Source organism: Hylobates moloch, unplaced genomic scaffold, assembly GCF_009828535.3.
Source record: "Hylobates moloch isolate HMO894 unplaced genomic scaffold, HMol_V3 SCAFFOLD_21, whole genome shotgun sequence".
Lineage (NCBI taxonomy): Eukaryota > Metazoa > Chordata > Mammalia > Primates > Hylobatidae > Hylobates > Hylobates moloch.
The window spans coordinates 31355910-31375925 of record NW_026652296.1 but is presented as its reverse complement, the minus strand read 5'-3'; the positions used below and the strand labels follow the sequence as shown (position 1 = coordinate 31375925).

Sequence of the window (20016 nt, the reverse complement as noted above, 5' to 3'; positions counted from 1 at the left end):
TTCTAGTCTGAATGAGCCAGAAGGGAGCCTGGTGTTCCAGACAGTGGGAACAGCCTGGGCAAAGACTCAGAGGAAAGGCATGTGTGGGGCTCTACAAGGCATTAGATTCTGTTTCTAGCCTGGGCCAGGATGCAGGCCCCGAGAAGGGAGGCTATACTCAGCGGTTTGGGCAGTAGGAGAACGTGGTTTGAGTTCTCGATCAGTGGCCTATAGCTGTGTCCTTGGCAACCACTCAGGTGACCAAGAATATCCAACATAGACTCATGCCAGTGTGTTTGAATCCCCGCCTGGAGCCCGGGACTGAGCCTGACTTGCAAAGTGCCACACAAATTCAAGACCTGCCTTAGTTTGCCCTTACTGCTCTCAGCCTTGGTTTCTTCACCTGTAAAATAGTTACTACGACCCCACTGCAATGGATCTCTGGGAGGACCAAACAAGCCAAGGCTGGGGACAGTGTCCAAATGCAGCATCTGGTCTTTAGAGTCATCAGACCTGGTTTGAAACCTGGCTCACCCCTTGTTCTTGTGGGACCTTAATTTACCCATCAGTTTTGAGTCTCAGTTTTCTTATCTACAGGATGGGTGGAACAGCCCCCAAACCTCTGCCTTTTTCTGAAAAGAAAATGAGATCAAACATAGAAGTCACTTAGCCCTGAGATGGGCACTGATGCCCTGTGATCCAGGCCTCAATGTGATGGGGACACACTGGAGCTGGACCCAGTCCAGGCCTCAAGGGCTCCCAAATGGTTAGCTGGAAGGAGTTGCAGAGGTCGGCTGCAGGAGCCTGAGCCCCAATCAGAGACACTGGGGAACACAAGACAGGGACCCTGGGTGGAGAAATTGGGGTGCAGGGGGGAGAGCCCAGACAGGAAGAGGAGGGCAGGATGAGGTTGTCATGAGATGCGTTGAAGATGCTTAGGGACCAAGTGAGAACAGTTCAGAGCAAGGCAGAGCCAGGGCCTGGATTCTGAACAAGGTGAGGTACAAGAAACAAAAAAAAGAGAGACAGATCATGATTATAATGACCTCAGAGAAACACACGCCTGAGAGATAGAGGCAGAGTGAGAAAGTGAACTAGAATGGGGGAGAAGGAGAGAACAAGGTAGACAGAGGAGTGGCAGCTGCCTGGTATGCAGGTGACAGGTGACCTGGGGCCCCAGTTGGACTCTCCACTGACCCTTCATGTGACCTTGTCCTGCCCTGACCTGGGCCACCTTTGCCTTGTACATCAGACAAGGCTGCGGCAGATGTCCAGAGCAGCCCCTCTGGCTCTGCCTGGGCAGAAGAGAGACCCTGTGAATTTGCCCACCAACCCGTGGCCTGGCACCGCCCCACTGGTAGGGACAGGGCAGCCAAGCAAGGAGGCTCACAGACGCTTATCTGCCCTCACTGCAGCAAGCCTAGGGCTATCTGCCCATTGTCCTGCCTCTTTCTCCCATTCCCAGCCTAACCCAGTCTTGACTCTGGCAAAGGATCACCCTTGGGGCCCGGTTCTCATGGCAGGTGAGTGGAGTCTCAGAGTGCCTAAGACCACTTCACCTGCTTTGGGTGTAAATATGACCATTTCGGCTTTATTTTCCTGATCAACCACTTAAGACCTCAGCTGCTTTTATTGTCAGGAAGTCCAGCTTCTCATTTCATTTCCATTTGAAGTTGAACATGGCAAGATCTTCATGGCGCAGGAGAAAAAAACAGAACCCACAGTGGACAGAGGCCCAGCCAGCATCAGACAGCCTGAGAGGGGTGAGGCTGGTAGACAGATGTGTGGGAGGCCCAGGAGGCCCATCCAGGCGGAGACATCAGAGGCAGCACCAGCAGCTGCCAGCAGCACTGAGCTAGGAACTTTCCCGACAGGTCTGTATTTCAGCCTCGACACGGGACCAACTGGAAAGGCTGCCTCGGGGAAGTACAGTTGCTGGGGCCAGCAGGCCTGGGCGACAGCATGGCTCTCCTCTTAGTCACCTCTGTACCCACCTTCCCTGGACCCCCATTCCATCATCCATAAAGTGGGATTCCGGCATCCACCCCAGCACAGTCATGAGGACGGACACAGTGGTATGCCTGCTGCATAGGTGCTGGGTAAGTTTTAATTCCTATTCCCGTCATTATCACATAGCTATATTATTCATATATTTGATTTTCTCTGGATTGTCCTATTCCCAATAGTAGGATGTAGGATCCACAAGGGACTGTTTCCAACCTCCTGCCTAAAACACAATGTCATCGATAAAAATACACAGAATGAATGTGGTAACGAATGAATGAAGGAAGGATTTCGTTGGCTCCATGACCCTGGGCAAATCTCCTCTCTCTTCATATGTTAAATGGAGTTGATACTGGCATATCCAGGAGAGGGTGCCGGCCTGGAGCCCGGGACTGAGCCTGGCTTGCAGTTATTATTATCCTTATCAATAACACCACACGGGGCTGTGAGTCAGCAGTTGGTGAGGGAGCAGGAGGCGCAGGAGAGGCTGCGGAGTCAGGCGTGCAGCATGTTGGAGCAGGGCTATTCTTGTGGTGCAGCCGGAGGCCTGTAATCACACCCCAGGCAGGCGACAATAAAATCTGGAGTTGTGTAGGGCTGGCTCCCCCATTTTTTTTTTTAGCTCCTCTCAAGCTCTCTCCACCAACTGCAGCCAGATTTAGGCGGCTTAATTAATTAGCTAGTGTTTATAAAGCGTTTGAAGAATTTTAAAAGTGCGACATAAGTGCCAAATATTATTTTAATCTGTGTATGTGTATGTTTTTTCCAGTAGAGAGGTTTTTTTTTTTTTCCCTTGCTTGCTTTCTTTTTCTTTGCAGGTTCTGTTCTGAGAATCAGGCTTGTTAAAAATCACTCCTGGTTCTGGGTCTGGGGTCACTTGCTGGCCAAATTATTTCCTGCTCTCTCTTGCCCTCCTGGCAGAGGATGCGACTGTCCAGGGGCCTGAACTGTCTCAGGGAGAGGAGGGCGGCTGGGCAGGCATTCCCACGCACTGCCGGTGGGAGTGGAAATTGGAACATCCTTTCGGGAAAGCAGCTTGGCAGGATGAACCAAAGGTGTGAAATCTGTTCACCAGCCTTTGCTGGGCTGCTCCCTGAGGACATAACCCCAGATATGGAGTAGGTTTCCTGTATAATGATCTTTAAAATGTTGGAAAAAGCCCAGCCAGTCAATGATAGGGGATGGTTAAGTAAATTACGGCCTATCCCCTATGTGGAATTACAGGCAGCCGTAACAAGCCATTACCATGAAAACGGCAGTCATATAGAAATTTTCATGGCATCATTTTAAATAATATTGTGTTTATGCAAATAAAACCTGTTCATTGCAAGACATTTAGAGAAAATAAAGAAGTATGAAAACAAAGTAATAATCTCACATCATACCATCAAAGATAACTGCAATCAACATTCCAATGTAGTGAAAATACGAGTGAAGAAAAACAATCTTAACATCATACCTTTAGGTAACTAAGAATATGTGCAGACATTTTGCTTCATTCACTTAAATGTTTGTATGATAATGAAAATATCCTAATATCCAAGGAAAGGAGATTGGCTGATCCCAACATGGTGAATCTACTTTCACAGCTATAGGCCAAGTCTATAGCCATGAAAATGATGGTACAGAATTACAGTGGAAATGTGTTACAAGATCAGAGTCTGTTACCAAGTGGTAGATCCAGTGTGATCCCAAACTCCCAATTTTGGAAAAAAAAATGATATTAAAGATTAGCCATGATTATTTTGAGTGGTAGATTTCCATGGGATTTTGCTCTTGTTTATGTTTTCTGTTTGCATTTCTTTTGTAAGAAAAAAAAGATGGAGAAAAATCTATACTCTCTGTATGATCATGACTTTGTAAAATAAAACTATATATAAACAACTAGAGGGTATTAAACAAAGCTATAAAATGTAACTCTCTTTGGATCATGAATCTAAACCTCATGAGGTTTTTCTCCTTTTTCCCCTCCTACTTTGGGCATTTTTCAGCTTCTCTAAATTGGATGAACAAAAAAGAATATTTATAGTATCTCATTTTGTTTTTTAAAAAACCTGTACATGTAATGATGTATGTTACCGTATGTGTATTGTTTAAATGAACCTCTCCTCCAGGGATTTAGTCTGTTTTGTTCACTGTTTCCCCAGCTCCTGCTACTGTGGTTGGCACAGTGTAGATGCTCGATAAATAGTTGTTGATTGGTCAATTGCACGTCTAGAGAAAAAGGTTTGCAAGGATGATAAGTTAAACATGGCACTGCTGTGGTGTGTTACATCTGGGAAATGGGACTGAGGTAGGATGGAGGTCGGCATGTTTTCTTATTACTTTATAATAAATCATATATTGTATTTTTTTGCAGTGAACATTTATTGGTTTTGGAAAAAAGTTAAGTAATGAAACAAAACACATGAACACGTTTTCTAAGGGGAGAAGTCAGTACAGTGGGTGGTCACCATATGTTTGTTGTAAGTGTCCACAGCAAGGGCGGTCAGTGCTGCATTCTGGATCCTTCCCTGTGCCAGGCCCTGAGCTAAGGGCTGTGAAATGGCTGTGTCCCTGGCCTCATGGAGCTTCCACCCTCGAGGCAAAGATGGATTTCAAAGAAATCACTCAAATGATTACATCTGGAATGTACCTAACCCCCTTGGGCAAGAGGCTCCTGCTGGCATCTTAGATCCCATCTCCTGGCTCCTTCCTGTGACCTGCTTCTCCCGCCACATCTCCTTTCTCTTCTTTGAATTGGCCAAGGAGGGTGTGAACACCTGCATTGAATGCCACTGAGAGATGCAGTAAGATGGGGGCTGAGAACTGACCACTGGGATTTAGAAAATATATTTGATTTCTTAAAAAACAATGTTCATGTGTGTGGCTTTTGAGATTAAAAGATGAAAATAATTTCATAAAGGGTGAAAAAAATTAGCATGGATACTTTTCTTTCTTTTTCTTTTGAGACGAAGTCTCACTCTCATCACCCAGGCTGGAGTGCAATGGCACAATCTCAACTCACTGCAACCTCCACCTCCCCGCTTCAAGCAATTCTCCTGCCTCAGCCTCCCAAGTAGCTGGGGTTGCAGGCACCTGCCACCACACCTGGCTAATTTTTGTGTTTTTAGTAGAGATGGAGTTTCACCATGTTGGCCAGGCTGGTCTCAAACTCCTGACCTCAGGCAATCTGCCCGCCTCAGCCTCCCAAAGTGCTGGGATTACAGGCATGAGCCACTGCGCCCTGCGCACATGGATGTTTTTTCTAATAGAAAAAAATCAACTTAGAAGCAAAGCTTGAGGCAGGGATGGGGAGGGCTGCCTAACCCTGGGGTGTGAGTCTTCCAGAAGCCTGTCTCAAGGGGTGGGGAGAATGAAGCTAACAAGTACATTTCCCAAGAGCCAGCCTTGCCCAGGCGGGTACTCACTGCCACTGCATGGGAGCTTGCCCATCCCCTGGAAGCAGTGGGTCACCACAGCACAAGCCACGGGGACAGGCTGGAGGCCACCTGTTTGGATTCTTTGTAGATTCTTTGTTTGTACTCAAGGATCCCCAGGGTCTGGGAGGCTATGGCTAGAGCTCTGGCAGTACACAGGGCTCAACATTCTAAAGTGGCTGCAGTGATACCCGGCTCCCTTCTTCCCTCATCATTATTGTTATTCACCATCCTCAGAAGGCTGCGATTTTCCACCCTGCACTTACAGCAGCTCCTCATCATGGGCTGCCTCTACTATCTTCTGGGTGTGATTTAATGCTGTGTGCAAGAGTATGCAGTGCAAGAGTGTGCATTAAAGAGGGTGCTCACAGGATGTAGTACAGGACCTTGCAATAGCACATGTGAACATAAATGTGCATTAAAGTGGATGCACACAGGATGTAATAAAGGGCTATGCAGAGAACATGTGAACATTAAGTGTGCATTAAAGAGGATGTACACAGGATACAGTACAGGGCTGTGCTACAGAACATGTGAACATGAGTGTGCTGAGGGTGCATAAGAGTATGCACACGAGAACACGTGTGTACATACATGTATGTGTGTACAGAGCATAAGCATCTGCACACACATGTACACATGGATGGGCACAAGGAGGAGTGTGAAAGAGATGGTGCCTGTGTGCGGAATATGTCAGAGTGCAGCACAGGAGTGTGTCTGAATGGGGGGCTAGGGATCATGGGCGTGGGCATGTGAATTGTGTGCAGGAGAGTGCCTGAATCATGGTGGCCTAGGAATGTGTGGGAGGGTGTGAGTGTGTGGGAGAGTGATGCAGGAGCGGCATGCACGTGAGTGTGGTGTGTGTGTGTGTGTGTGTAGAGGGTGTGTGGGGGGGTGGCACGTGTGTGACAGAGTGGTGTATGCGTAAATGTGACTATGAGGGTGTGTGCACTGAGAAGCAGGGAGGTATACACTTGCCACTATTTGTGTGCACCCCAGGTGTCCGTGTGCCTGTGTTTGGGAGTGTGTCCAGCTGGGCATGTGCCTGGAATAGATGAGGTTGCTGTGTAAGTTTCCACAAGCATAAGGGTGATGGAGGAGGTGAGGAGACACACTTCCCCCAAGTCTACCATGGGCTCCCGGCAGTCAACATCCTGTGTGGTATCTGTCTAGGGTTGTGCCCTTGATAGGAGGTGCTAACCTTTCCAGAGCACCTACTTACTATGTTCTGGCCACAGGGCACAGCTGTGAACAGGCTAGCCCAGAACCATCTGCTGGAGCCCATGACCACACGCAGGAAGGCGAAAGGTAGCTGGGGCTGCGCCAGTGGATGGCTGCATGGATGCCGCAGTTCCCAAGAGAGCTTGGGGCTCCAACAGCCATGACTACACAGCGATTTCCTCTGGAGTCAGAATGATTCATTCATGCCCTCTCAAACCTCACTCTGCTGCCAGGCCCTGTCCTAGATACCACAGAAAACAGAGCCAAGTAAGACAGGACCTTGCCCTTGAGAGTATCTTAGCATGTGAGGCAGTCCTGGACATGAGCAATGACCACACACATGGTGATCGGTGTTGCAAGAGGAGGTTTGGGGATGGGGTTATGGAAGAGAGTGAAACCCAGGAAGACTTCCTGGAGCTGGTGGCCCCTGAGCTAGGTCTTAAAGGCTGACAGAGGCTGGGGTGAAGGAAGGCATTCCAAGAGGAGGGAACCACATGAGCAAAGATGCAGAGGTGACAGGACTCAGGGTAGAGTCCTTGGAACGTGCTCACTGGCTGTCAGGAAGCTGAGATGGGGAGGACCTGGGACTGGGCTAACCTAGCGCCCTGAAGGATGGTTTCGGTTGCCCATCTGAAGAGCAGGCCAGCACTGGGAGCATTCTGCCGGCACCACTGGATACACCCATTGGGCAGGGACAAAGCAGGTGCTGTGATAGAAACTGCTACCTGCATTGAAGCCACCAAAAATGGGGATGCATGTGGCCTGGTAAATAAGCTGACAGCTGGCCCAGGGGCTCAGGGTCCCCACTCCTTCACCCTTGCTCCGGGTAGCTCTGAGAACTCAGTGCTGTGCCACATCCCTGCAGGGAATGGGCAGACTCTGGTGGCCCCTTCCATGCAGTAGGTAAACTTCTAAGGTGCTAAGACCGTCCAGAGCTTGGGCTCTGGGGCCGGAGAACCTTTATGTCTTGTCTCTAGCACGGTGCTTGGCAAAGCTGCTTTTCTCTAAGCTTGTTTCTTCACCTGTAAACAGGAAATGCAGCCCCCTCCCTCCCCAGGTCAGATGCTCCGTGGTTAGAAGTGCTGGACTGAGAATGAGACATTTCCTTGACTGCCTTTCATCCGTGTCCCACAACCCATCTGTTAGTAGATCCTGCTGGCTCAACTTCCAACACATGACCAGACCCTGACCTCTCCTTACCACCCTGACTGAACCCCCATGCTGACCTCCCTGCCTCTGCCTCACCTCTCTACCAGCCACATTCCCCCAGCAGCCAGAGAAGCCTCTAAAACCTAAGTCAGGTGACGTTCCTCCTTTGTGCAAAACCCTCCCACAGCCCCCACTGCACTCAGAGTGAAATCCAGAATTTTTACAGTGGCCCCAGGGGCCTACAGCCTTGCTTTTCCCCAATCGTGCCAGATTCTCTACTCACCACATGACCTTTGCACTCACCATTACCTCTGCCTGGCACTCTCATCCCTAAATATCTACATGTCTGGCTCCCTCCCCTCCTTCAGGCCTATCTGAGAGGCCTTCCTTGGCCCTTCTGTCTAAGATACTATCCACCTCAATGTCCCTGGCTCTGCTTAATTGTTCGATATATCATCTTCACTCAAAAAACTATGCATTTCCTTGTTAATTTTTTTAAAGTGCTCATCTCCCTATCATAGACTCACTTATAAGTCCTTTGAGAGCAGGAACTGAGTTTTCTTCCCCAGGGTTGGAGCAGTGCCTGGCACTTGTTAAAAGTATGTTTTGATTTGGATTCCAACTCTGCTACCCATGAGACTCCAGGAAATGTTTCGCCCCCTCTGGACCTCTGGCTCTTTATCTGTAGAATGGGTCTGATGATGATGATGATGATAACAATACTAGGGTTGTTCTGAGGATGAAACAGGCTAGCGTGCCTGGCACAGAGCAGCTGTCACCATGCAGATGGGTGTCTAAAGATGAAGGGGGCGACAGATGACCATGTCCTTAAGCCTGAGAGGCTCAGGATCCTCTCCGAGGCAGAACCAGCTCGCCTCGATGCATGCATGAGGCCCCTCTGGCATGGACCTGTAGGCAGGCTGAGCACACTGCTGGCAAGGAGGCAGCAGGGACAGGCAGCGCTGGGAGCCCTATGGAGCATTTGCCAGGTTCAGATGGAACTTGGAGGTGACGAAGTGATGCTTGCAGTGTGACCCCGTTTGCAAAGTGGCAGGAAAAGAACTGCAAATCTGTGTAAATATCCTTTAGAATTAACAGGCTTTGGGGGACAAGCAGAGGCTGGGAGAGCAGGTAGAGGACATTGACATCTACTAGGCTTGGTGCCTTGACAACCTAAGGACCTTTCCTCCTCCTCATTTTGCAGAGGAAGAAACTGAGGCCTGGAGTAAGGCCTGAAGAGGCTGCGGTTGGGAGGTCCTCCCAACCTCCAGGCCCCAACCATTGCCCTGAGACAGGCCCTGGTGCTGCACAGCCACACTTTCATGGGGGCAATGCATGGGTTAGGCCAGATAACCAGAAGCCTTCATTTAGCCCTCAGGACATCCCAGCCCAGAGTGGCAGGTGTTATTGTCACTGTCCCCTCCTACAGATGAGGAAGCAGAGCCTGCAGAGGCAGGTAAGTGGCAGGGGTAGGATTCCAACACTGGAGCCTGGAGCCACCCCATGCGATCGCTTCTCCCTGTGACAGGTCCCCTCCAGTTCATGCTTCTGGATTCTCAGGTTGCCAAGGATGCGCACACATTTTCCCAGCTGAGATAAAGGCCCTCTTAAAAGCAACACGCATTTATTAAACGACATTTGCCAGGGTTTCAGCACACTGCCAGCAGCAGACAGTCTCCGGACTGACGGGATTTTTCCCCAAGCTGACACTATTCACTGATTCCTTTTATAGAGCATTTTGCAGCTTGCAAAAGCACTTTCCACGGCTCTTAATTCCTTAACCCTCAACAGTCACCCATTTGGGAGGAAACAGTGTTAGCAGTTCCATTTTGCAGATGGGGAAACGGAGGCTCAGAACTGGGAAGACACCTGCCCCAGAGCACACAGCCAGTAAGCGGCACATGCTGGACTCCAATTCAGGAATGTGCCCCAAAGCAGAAGCCCCTCCATGGCCTCTCCTGCCAGAGAAGTCTGTGGAGTCATCAGGACAAAGGGCCAGGAGGACATGCAGGCTGGAGCATCAGGGCTGGAAGGGACCTGCAAGAGAGGAGCCGAGCCAAGCCTCCCAGTCACAGAAGGGGAAACTGAGGCTGAGGGGCAGAGGAGTGGGTTTCAGGTATCCCTGCTGGCAAAAGATAGAGCTTTTAAAATTCCCAAACCATAAAATGATGACAATCACATAACAGCAGTAACAATAGCTAATAAGCGTCGATGCTGCCCAGAGCAAGACAGGCCTCATGGAACCTCTGCAGGAACCCAGTAAGACAGGGCTGTCACCACCCTCATTTCACGGAGGACCAGATGTGAAGCTTTGGGAGGTACGACCATTTGGCCATGGTCACAGGGCTGCCGAGTGGTCTGATTCCACCTCCCTCTGTTCTAACCCCCACCCCGCATCAGACTGCCTCGTGCAGTGACCCTCTGGGGGAGGCTAACCTCAAGGTGGGGCCTCCAAGCCAACCCTCAGCCAAGAATGCAGCACTAATTACGTCATGTTTCATGGTTTGCAGCACCTGATCATTCATCATGGTGTCTAAAGTGGGGCAAGTAGTTTGTGTAGCCAGAATTTTAAGTACAAATTCTGGGGTTTCTTGGCTGCCCCCTCCTATCCCTCCTGGCATTGATATCTTTGTGCTTCCTGATATCTTAGGGCTCTTCATGACAGCCTGATGGACAGGGAACTGTGGTATGATCCCGGCCCTGGCTGCAGAGGGGGGGACTGTGGTAGTTAGGGAATAAGCTTTGCTTGTACAACCTCATAACTCCAAGCCTCCTCTTTAAAAGGGGGATTTTAGTACCCACCTTGTTCTTTTATTCAATCAATATCTATTAACCCACCTACTGTGTGTCAGGCCCTGTGCTGAGGTCCTGGGAGGCCCAACAGTGAGTAAGAGACATAGCCCATCTCTTGTGCAGCTTATATCCTAGTGGGGTAGACAGGGCTGAAATAATGAAATGAATTAATATAGAAATGGCTAGAAGCACTAGGCAACAGGCAGATTTGGCCTAGTGATAGAGAATCACAAGCGAGAACCTCTTTTGGAATGGGGTGGTTGGGACAGCATCCAAGGAAGGGAGGTGGCAGCTGAGATCCAAAAGAAGCGAAGACCAGGGAAGATGCCCCCGTAGGAGACAGCCAGTTCAAAGGCCCTGGGGTGGGAAAGAAGCTGGTGAAAGGCCAGAAAGGAGGCTGCCAAGGCTGAAGCCCAAGGAGGAAGGAGAGTGGTAAGAGGTGAGGATGAAGAGACAGACATGGTTCAGAAATGCCATGCTGGAAACCGAAAAAGGTTTCCAGCAGAACCAAAGATGACTTGATTCACTCCAGCTGCTATGGGTGAAGAGCCTGAAGGGGTCAAGGGTGGCTGTGGAAAGCAGCAATGGGGATGCTGCAGCATTCAGGGGCCTAAATCCTAGTTCTGCATATAAAAGCTGTGTGACCTTAGGCAAGTCACTTTACCTCTCTGTGTCTCAGTTTCTTCATCTGTTCAATGGGTTAATGGTATTTCCCATCTTACAGAACCGTGGTGAGAATTAAATGAGAGAATGCATAATGATCCTCTCACAAGCCAGACATGCTCCATGTTAGGTGCTCAATGAGCCAGATCCTGCTGGTCTGGCCCTGACCTCTGCTCACTCCCCCACCTCTTCTCCTTTCACTCCAGCCCCACTGGCCTCTTTGCAATTCCTGGAACATACAAGCTCATTCCTGCCTCAGGGCCTTTGCACCTGCCATTCCTCCCACATGGAGGGCTCTTTTCCTGGTATCCCCTGTCACTACTCTTCCATTTTCTTTTCTTTTCTTTCTTTTTTTTTTTCTTTGAGACAGTCTTGCTCTGTCACCCAGGCTGGAGTGCAGTGGTGCAATCTCGGCTCACTGCAACCTCTGCCTCCTGGGGTCAAGCGATTCTCCTGCCGCAGCCTCCAGAGTAGCTGGGATTACAGGCACACGCCACCATGCCCGGCTAATTTTTGTATTTTTAGTGGAGATGGGATTTTACCATGTTGGCCAGGCTGGTCTCAAACTCCTTACCTCAGGTGATCTGCCCACCTCAGCCTCCCAAAGTGCTGGGATTATAGGCATGAGCCACTGCACCTGGCCTTACCTCTCCATTTTCTTGAGGCCTCTGCTCCTTACAGCGGCCCTCCCTCTGTCCTGACTAACCTCCTCCCTTCCCTCCTCCTGCTTTTCTCCCCAGCTACCTGGCATCATTTGTTTACTTAGGTGTGTTATTTTCTTCCTCACTAGAATGTCTGCTGCATGAGAGCAGGTGTTTTTGTCTGTCTTGTTCACATTTGTATCCTCCAAGCACCTAGAGCCATCCCTGGCACATAGTAGGTGCTCAAAAATATTTGTTGAATGAATATTTACAATTAAAATGACCCTAATAATGACTGCAAAGTGGTTAAGGGTAAAGTGAGGAGTGGAGCCTGGCTTTACCTCTCACTGGCTGTGTGGACTAAGGATGAGCCCCACTTGGCCTTGGGAAGCCTCAGTTTCCATATCTGTAAAGTGGGGATGAAGGACCATACTGTTTGGCTCGTGGTGAGGGTCAGACAACAGCTCACATGAAGGGATGTGGAGAGAGTATTGGTGGGTGAAATGATACCCCATGTTTAGCACTCGCTTTATATACTCCCCGATTCTCCTCTCCCTAGCAAAAATAGGGGCAGGGGACAAGCATGGTAGAGAGCTGATCAGTGTCAAAGCTGAGGCTCATTACATCATTCCTTCTCATTTTGCATATGTTTGAAATTTTCCAAAATAAAAAGATAAGGAAGAGCTAACACATGTTCAAGGCTCAGCCTGTGCCGAGCACATCGTGTACCTAGTATTTCCTTCCACCATGGGCTTCCATTTCTGGAGAATACCGACGGTCGGCCTGAAGAATGGAGCTGTAGAAACGGCGCTGGTATCACCGCCCACCTGCTCCAGCCGTCCCTCCTGGCTGGGAGGCCCATCGCTCACAACCAGCTTCCAATCTCCCTCCTGATCCGAGCACCTGATCTCCTTGGGCTCTTGGCGCTAATCTGCAGCCATCTAACACCCTGCGCCCCCAAACGAATGTGCCAGGAAATCTTAGACACAAAGGACCAATTCTGCAGCATTTCCGACTTCCACCTCAGCTGTTTTGCATCTCTCTGGACTGAGGGCCTGGCAAGACACCTGGCAGGGAAAATCCATCTCGTGGAGGGCTTCATCAGAATACCCACCCCAGGAACACCAGAAGTTAACAGGAAAGCAGCTTCAGCTGTGAAAATAGATGCTTCCTTCTCTAGTATGGGGACAGGGACACACCTTGGGGACACACACTGCCCCCACTTCGTAGGAAGGTGCACTGATACACATACTAGAGGAGGCCGAGGCGGGCAGATCACCTGAGGTCAGGATTTTGAGAGCAGCCTGATCAATATGGTGAAACGCAGTCTCTACTAAAAACACAAAAATTAGCTGGGCGTGGTGGTGTGTGCCTGTAGTCCCAGCTACTGGGGAGGCTGAGATAAGAGAATTGCTTGGACCCAGGAGGCAGAGGCTGCAGTGAGCTGAGATCGCACCACTGCACTCCAGCCTGGGCGATGGAGCAAGACTCCGTCTCAAAAAAAAAAAATAAAAAAAGGAAAAAAAAAAAACGAAAGGAGCACTAAGGGAGCAGGGTGCCAGCACAACTGGGCCTCAGTTTCCCTACCTGTCAAGCAAGCTTCAGTGACGGCTAAGGAATGGCACAACAGTTAACCACATAGGCTCTGTGATTAGGCTGACAGTGGTTATCCAAATCTGGCGCTTACGGTGTGGCCTTGGGCAAGCTGCTTCACCATTCAGAGCCTCAGTTTCCTCACGGATCGAACGGGTCTGAAGATAACGATGCGCATCACCAGGTGGCTGTGAGTACCACCAGGGTCACACAACAAGTGCTGAGCCCAGGAAGCAGAGAACCCAGATGGTTCCTATTAGTATTACTTTAGTGTTTTCCCACAGAATTCGGGATCCTGTCAGATTTCTGGCTGAAACAGTGGAAAGTTCCAGCACAGCCCAGTTTTTAAAAGCCTTGGCCTGGACCACAGGAGGCTTGGCGTTCCAGCCGGGCCTTGCCATGGATCTCTTGCGTGGGCCCGGCCAGTTTTTTTCTCTCTGTTCTTTTGGCCGCACAATAAGGCACTGGATGAAAGCACAGAGGGCTCTCTCAGGCCCCCTACAGCTTTGCAGGTCCGGGAATCCACAACTGCAGACCCGTGGATCCAGATAGAGACACCTAGAGGCAGGCTGTGCCCACAGCGCTCAGTCCCTAGTAACAGGCAATTAAATCACTCTAGCCCGGGTTTCTACTCAACTTGTCCATCCTCCAACAGCAAAAAAGCTAGAAGGACAGCTGGGTGGTGCGGTGGCTCAGCCTGTAATCCCAGCACTTTGGGAGGTGGATCACCTGGGGTCGGGAGTTTGAGACCAGCCTGACCAACATGGAGAAACTTTGTCTCTACTAAAAATACAAAATTAGCCAGGCATGGTGGCGCATCCCTGTAATCCCAGCTACTCGGGAGGCTGAGGCAGGAGAATCGCTTGAACCCAGGAGGCGGAGGTTGTGGTGAGCCAAGATCACGCCATTGCACTCCAGCCTGGGCAACAAGAGCAAAACTCTGTCTCAAAAAAAAAAAAAAAAAAAGCTACAAGGAAAATATCAAGCTGAAGGACATTTGTTCACTGAGCAGCCTTTGCTGTTTTTTAAGTACCCCCTATGTGTAAGCAACTGTGTTAGATGCTTTATGAAAATCCGTCCCAATGTTATAAATGAGGAATCAAACCAGAATAAAGCCATGCTAATTACAACACTGGTTAATATGTACTGAGTGCTTACTACATACAAGGCATGGCTTCCAGCATTATACCCGAATTAATTAACTTAATCCTTGCAATAGAGTGGTTAATACCATTCCTCTTTGACAGACGAGCGAAATGAGACACAGATTTCTGCCAATTGTCCAAGTCAGTAGCAGGACTCAGATCAAAAGCCAGGGGTCTTAGCACCATCTTAGCACTAGGCTAGGTTGTGTGTCTGTGTGGAGAGGCTCCTCTGACCCCCCCTCAGGAGGCACATTAAGTTGAACCTCGAAAGATGAGTAGGATTCAGACATAGGAAGACAAGGAGGTACAGGGTGGGCATTTGTGATGGCAGGAACAGCACGGGCCGAGGCACAGAGCTGAGAGTTCAGCTGAGGGCATGGATCTGTAGAAAACCATTTACCAAACGGAGAGAGGCCGCATGCTAATGGGCGTTCTACAAATCAAACACCTCTTGTTCATATGTTCAGAGAACACTGGAGTAAATGTGACCCAGCTCGGGATTCTACAGTGCAGGGCTTCTCAGGGTCTTTGGGGTGCTCGTGTGGCTGAGTAGCCAGGAAGCTCTGGTCTGCAGGGAGGAAGCCTGGTTATCCTGCAGCATCTCAACAGGTCAGCTTGTTGGAAAACATGTGGCTGGAAATCAGGCCTGGCAGGGAGGACGCCCAGGCCTCACGGCAGCTTTGTGTTTTTTTTTTTTTTTTTTTTTTTTTTTTTTTTTAAAGAAAACTTGGACCCACTCAACAGTTTTGAGCTGGGGAGTGACATGATCTGAGTTGTGTTGACAGGCCAGAAATCTGAGCACATTTAAAAAGAGAGAGAGGGGGGAAACCTTCCGTCAGTCCAAGACTACAAATAAGAAAATAACCTGTCGCACGGAGCCATTGGAAGCAGCAAGCGAGAGCGTGTGGGATCCGTACAACACTTTTAGACTCCCTTCCTCTCGCACACCCCCTCTCCATCTGTCGCAAAGGGCACCAGGAAGATGCAGGGAGGAATATTCCAGCTCTGGGGGCTCCAGAGCTCAGCAGCCCAGATGGGGGGCTCTTACAGGAGTCACATCACCCCTCATGTGTTGTCACTGGTGAGGACCAAGGGGCTGTCAGTATTTCCACCCTCAGCAGGCTTTCAGACAAACGCCTGTGACTTCATCAAAACCTTCTGCCCAGAGAAAGAACTCTTCCACAATCCTCCACCCAAGCCCAGAGAGCGGCCTCTCTCACTCCGTCTCCAGCTTGGACTAAATCATCCTGATTAAGTCATTGAACTTCTTCCCTAGAAGCCACCCAGCAGGAAGGCCAGCATCCAAAATCCTGGCTCCTCTCTATCACTTATAAGTTACTTCCCCAGTCTGGGACTCGATTTTCCGCATCTGCAAAATGGGGATAAGAGCCAATTCATGTCTTGCGGATGAGAAGATGCAGGAGCAGCATCCAGCCTGGAATGCCGTCAACTATTTAATGAACGTTGGTTTTGGTTTTCCTCCCTTCTCTCAACACATGGTTCACACCAGCACTTCATAGGTGCTGCATGACTGCAAGTACAGACATGAATTACCGTGAGTTTCCAAGGGGTTAGTAAAGGCCGGAAAGTACTCAGAGAAAACTATGGCTTTAAAGGAACTTCCAACAGCCTGAGCGTGTTGAGCCAAAGCACTCCCGCCCCATTTTCTCTTCTTACGAAAGAGGAAGTGAGATTAACTTTACCATTTAGGAAAGTACAGAGGAGCCCCCAGAATGCCACCCTCTACCAAAGGGTCAGGGCTTCACTGGGGGGCCCCGCTGCTCCCCAGAGCCTGAACTGCAATTTGGCTTGGCCTCCTGCAGGACAGAGAGAAGAAATGAATGGGAGTTTATCTGAGGTCGGCCTGGGGGGTGACTCAGAGGTCTCAAGGCGTAGCTGGGGCCAAGCAGACATCCTGCGGGTTCAACGTCAGGCCCTGCTGACACAAAATCAGGTGCCAGGTGTCCCCAGGCCCCAGTCCCTTGCCCTTCTCCCAGCCTCAGAATCTCCCTCAGTGCAGTTGTTTTAGGAAACAGGCCTCACATTGGGTCCAAAAACATAGGTTGGTGACTTCACTGGGATCTTTTTAGAATTTCCCTTTGGCAGCATTTGTGCTAAAAGCAATCTTTAGAAACTTCTTCTCTTGCCTCCCCCACCCAAGATAATTCACATGATTGGCCCCACCCCCCCAAAACAGTGATCATGTGAAGACACAGGAATCATGTGACACCTCCCAGGCTGACAGTTCTGCCTGAGACACCAGTAGTCATTCAATCCAAAGCCGCCTTCCTAAACCTGACATTTTAGTTTCTCACTCGAACAAATCCATTTTCTTAGAAAATTGGACAACTGCCTCCTTGTACCTTCCTACCCTCATATCCTGTCTTTCTACTTCTTTGTTGTAAATTCCATGTCTGGAGCAATATGGGGAGGGGCCTGAGGCCCCATCCTTCAGCCAAACCAGGTGACTTCCCTGCCCAGGCCCATGGTGTGACCAGGACCCCGAAGAACAGAGATTGAAGGATGATGGGAGGCTTGAGCTATGATGGTCGCACCCCATCCCTTCCCCACCACCCTCAACCAAGAAATTCATTCTTACCTCCTAAGATTTATTTATTTCAAAGCTAATCTTGGCCCCTCTGCTGCTCCCACTTTTTCAGGCCATTGATGCTGAATGGATTGGAACGGAAGTTTTATGGCCCAATCTTTACCATTTTATAGATTGTTTTTATAGGCAAAAGCGGGAGATGTGCTCACAAGAAAGGTGTTGGTGTTCCCAGCCAGTGGCCCAGGAAAGGCAGGCTGCCCATCTGAACACTTGCTAATCAGCGTCACTGCTCATTTGCCAGGGACTGAACCACAGGCTCCTCCTGGTCGGAGAAGGGTCTGGAATAGACATTTAGAAATTAACTCGGGCCCAATTCCCTGCTTCAGGAAAATTAAGCACTTGTGAGTGACGCTTGTGCATTTCCAGGCCAGGAAGGATGGCAGGGCAGGAACTCGGACTTTTGCAGGGTACAAATGGCCGGCTCAGGCAGGAAGGAGCAGATAGGAGATGCCACTCACTGGACAGATGTGAACTGTATCAGTGCTCCCTTCCGCCCAGCAAGGACCCAACTATAACTGAAAAGAACTGGGGGTGGAGGGTGGGGTGGGGTGGGGGGATGCCCATGTGAATTCCTGGGTTTCAGGGGAAACTGCAGGGCAGAGAGAAGCAGCTGTCTACCCCCTACTTCTCCTTCCACCCACTCTTTTCTAGTTCTCCCTTTCTCCCTGCTATCAGATGGTTACCATCTCTAGTCAAACGCAAAAGGGGGTGTTGGACACTGAGCTCATCTTTACCTCCCTCCTCAAGGGTGGGAGGTACAGAGAGACCCCACTGCCTACAACACAGTTTCAAGACGACAAAAAACAAGATCCCCATTCTTCTCTCCCTCCCAACTCCCTTAATGCCATTTCTCTGCTACCCCCGCCCCACACCCAGTGCCCTCCCAGGAGACCCATGGTTTTGCAAAACCCATTTAAGAAGCAGGACTCCTGAATGGTGACCTCACCCTTTGGTGAACATGCACAGTAGCCTTCAGAGCCCGCCTGCCGGCGACAGCCAGGTGTTTGATGTAGGCCAACAGAAAGACATGCTCAGAGCCACAGGTAACATCCCCGCGGAGCACCTGAACTGCAGGGAGCTGCCTGGAAGCTCGGGGAAGGCAGGAGGAAGTGAGAGCTGGGAGCGCCTCAAGGAGCAAGACCACCAGGGAGAGGCTTTGGCAACCACAGGGACAATCCACCGCGTTTTTACATAAGGATCTGTTGCTCGCGGCAGCTCGCTCCGGGGTTACCGGGTTACCGCGGCCTCCCTGTTCCCTCTCTCCCAGGCACACACTAACACTGGTTTACTCTGCGCACTAGAGAGAGGGCTCACTCTTCCCTAATTGCAATAGCTTGTCTCTGTTCCATTCCAGGCAGCATTAGGAGGACCTCTGCCCTCACCTCCTCCCCTCACACCCTGAAGTCAAACATGTGGAAAGCCGTATGTCCATGGGGAGAGATTCTGGGGAAGCCGGAGGGCCCTGCTCTGAAAGCCACTGTCAGTCAGCCTTCCCCATTGGACTGGGCAGGGGCTGGGTGAAGCAACTCAGCTCTTTTGTCTCAGTGCCCAGCACAGTGCAGAGAGTCAGAGTCCACAGAGACAAACTCTCATAGAAGAGACTTGGGTTCTACCCTTGGCTGTGTGACCTTGGGCATGTCGCTGGCCCTCTCTGGGCCTCAGTTTCTGCATCTACAACCCTGGTTACAGGCGTCTCTCCCCCTATTACTGCTCGGCATTAGCCGAATGGGTCCCAGTGCCAGTCTGAGAGGCCTGAGTCCGCAATTTGGGGAGTGCAGCAGTGGGGAGCGGGGGGGTGCTTACCTGACCAGGCGCAGGACGAGGCGAGCAGCAGGCAGAGCAGCGGCCCGAGGCGGCCGGGGGCCGGGCCGGCGGGCTCCATGGGCCGCGGCTGCGGAGCGAGGAGGGAGAGCGGCCGTGAGTGCGCGCTCGGGCGGGAGCAGGCTGGAGCGGGGAAATGACTAAGGCTCCCCCCCTTCCCCCCTCCCGGCTGGGCCTCCCCCCGACTCCGGAACGGGCGCCTGGAGCGGCTTAGGAGCGGCCGCCGCCGCCGCCGCGGTTTTTGGAGACCCCCCCTCCCCGCCCCCCAGGAGAAATCGAGAGACGGAGACTGGGAGAGACCCCAAGCGCGCGAGAAATAAAGCCAGGGGCGGCCAGAGAGGGGCGGCAGGAGAGAGAAACAGACCCAAGGGAGCCAGGCAGAGAGCCAGAGACACAGAGAGGCGAGAGGGGGAGAAAAAGGGGGAGAGCGAGCGAGCGAGGAGTGAGCGAGGCGGCGCGCAGATCGAGACAGACAGCGCGGGAGAGAGGACCGCGCGAGCAGGGGCGAGGGGCAGCACGGCCGAGCCCGGCCGCGCGGAGCCGCCCCCGCCGCTGCCCACCTGCCCCTCCCGGGCTCCACACGGCGCGGGCGGCTGGGCTCGCTCCCGGCCCGCAGTCCCGACCGCTGCCCCCGCCCTCCCGGCAGCCCGGCCCCCTCCCTCCTTCCCTTCCCCCTCCTCCCGTCTTCCCGCCGCCCGGGGAGGCTTCGGGGCTCCGGCCCCGCCGGCACCTTTTCTGCGAGCGAGCGCCCGCCTGCGCGCCCGCCAGCAGCGCGCCCCGGGGGAGGGAGCGAGGGCTGCGAGCTGCGCGCCCGGCCGGGGAGGGCAGCGTCGCCCCCAGCGCTGGCGCCCGGGCCCCGGCACCCCCGCGCGGGCACCCGGCTGCTGCCCGGGAAGGCGGCCCCGCGAGCCGCCGCAGCCCGCTCGGGCTCGGGACTAGACAAGCCTCCGGCTCCGACAATGTGCCAGTTCAGAAGCCCG

The 20016-nt window shown here is 51.4% G+C and overlaps 2 protein-coding genes across 7 annotated transcripts in view; one reads left to right on the top strand and one right to left on the bottom strand.

Moving 5' to 3' along the window:
* LOC116461231 (tyrosine-protein phosphatase non-receptor type substrate 1) overlaps window positions 1–20016 on the bottom strand; it is a 45578-nt gene that overhangs the window by 25125 nt on the left and 437 nt on the right. For 2 of the 6 annotated variants that reach the window (XM_032142742.2, XM_032142746.2), the window contains exon 2: window positions 19019–19106. In XM_032142742.2, coding sequence (XP_031998633.1) covers window positions 19019–19097 — 79 coding nt within the window. In that variant the 5' untranslated portion in view covers window positions 19098–19106. Of the gene's footprint in view, window positions 1–19018; window positions 19107–19400; window positions 19569–19596; window positions 19699–19766; window positions 20011–20016 lie in introns of those variants that run through there. The other 4 variants (XM_032142745.2, XM_032142747.2, XM_032142744.2 and 1 more) reach the window with 4 other exon arrangements.
* The window catches only part of LOC116461230 (signal-regulatory protein beta-1-like), a 133776-nt gene continuing 131837 nt past the window's right edge, over window positions 18078–20016 (top strand). Inside the window, exon 1 of the mRNA XM_032142736.2 lies at window positions 18078–18258. Coding sequence (XP_031998627.1) covers window positions 18174–18258 — 85 coding nt within the window. The 5' untranslated portion in view covers window positions 18078–18173. The remainder of the gene's footprint in view (window positions 18259–20016) is intronic.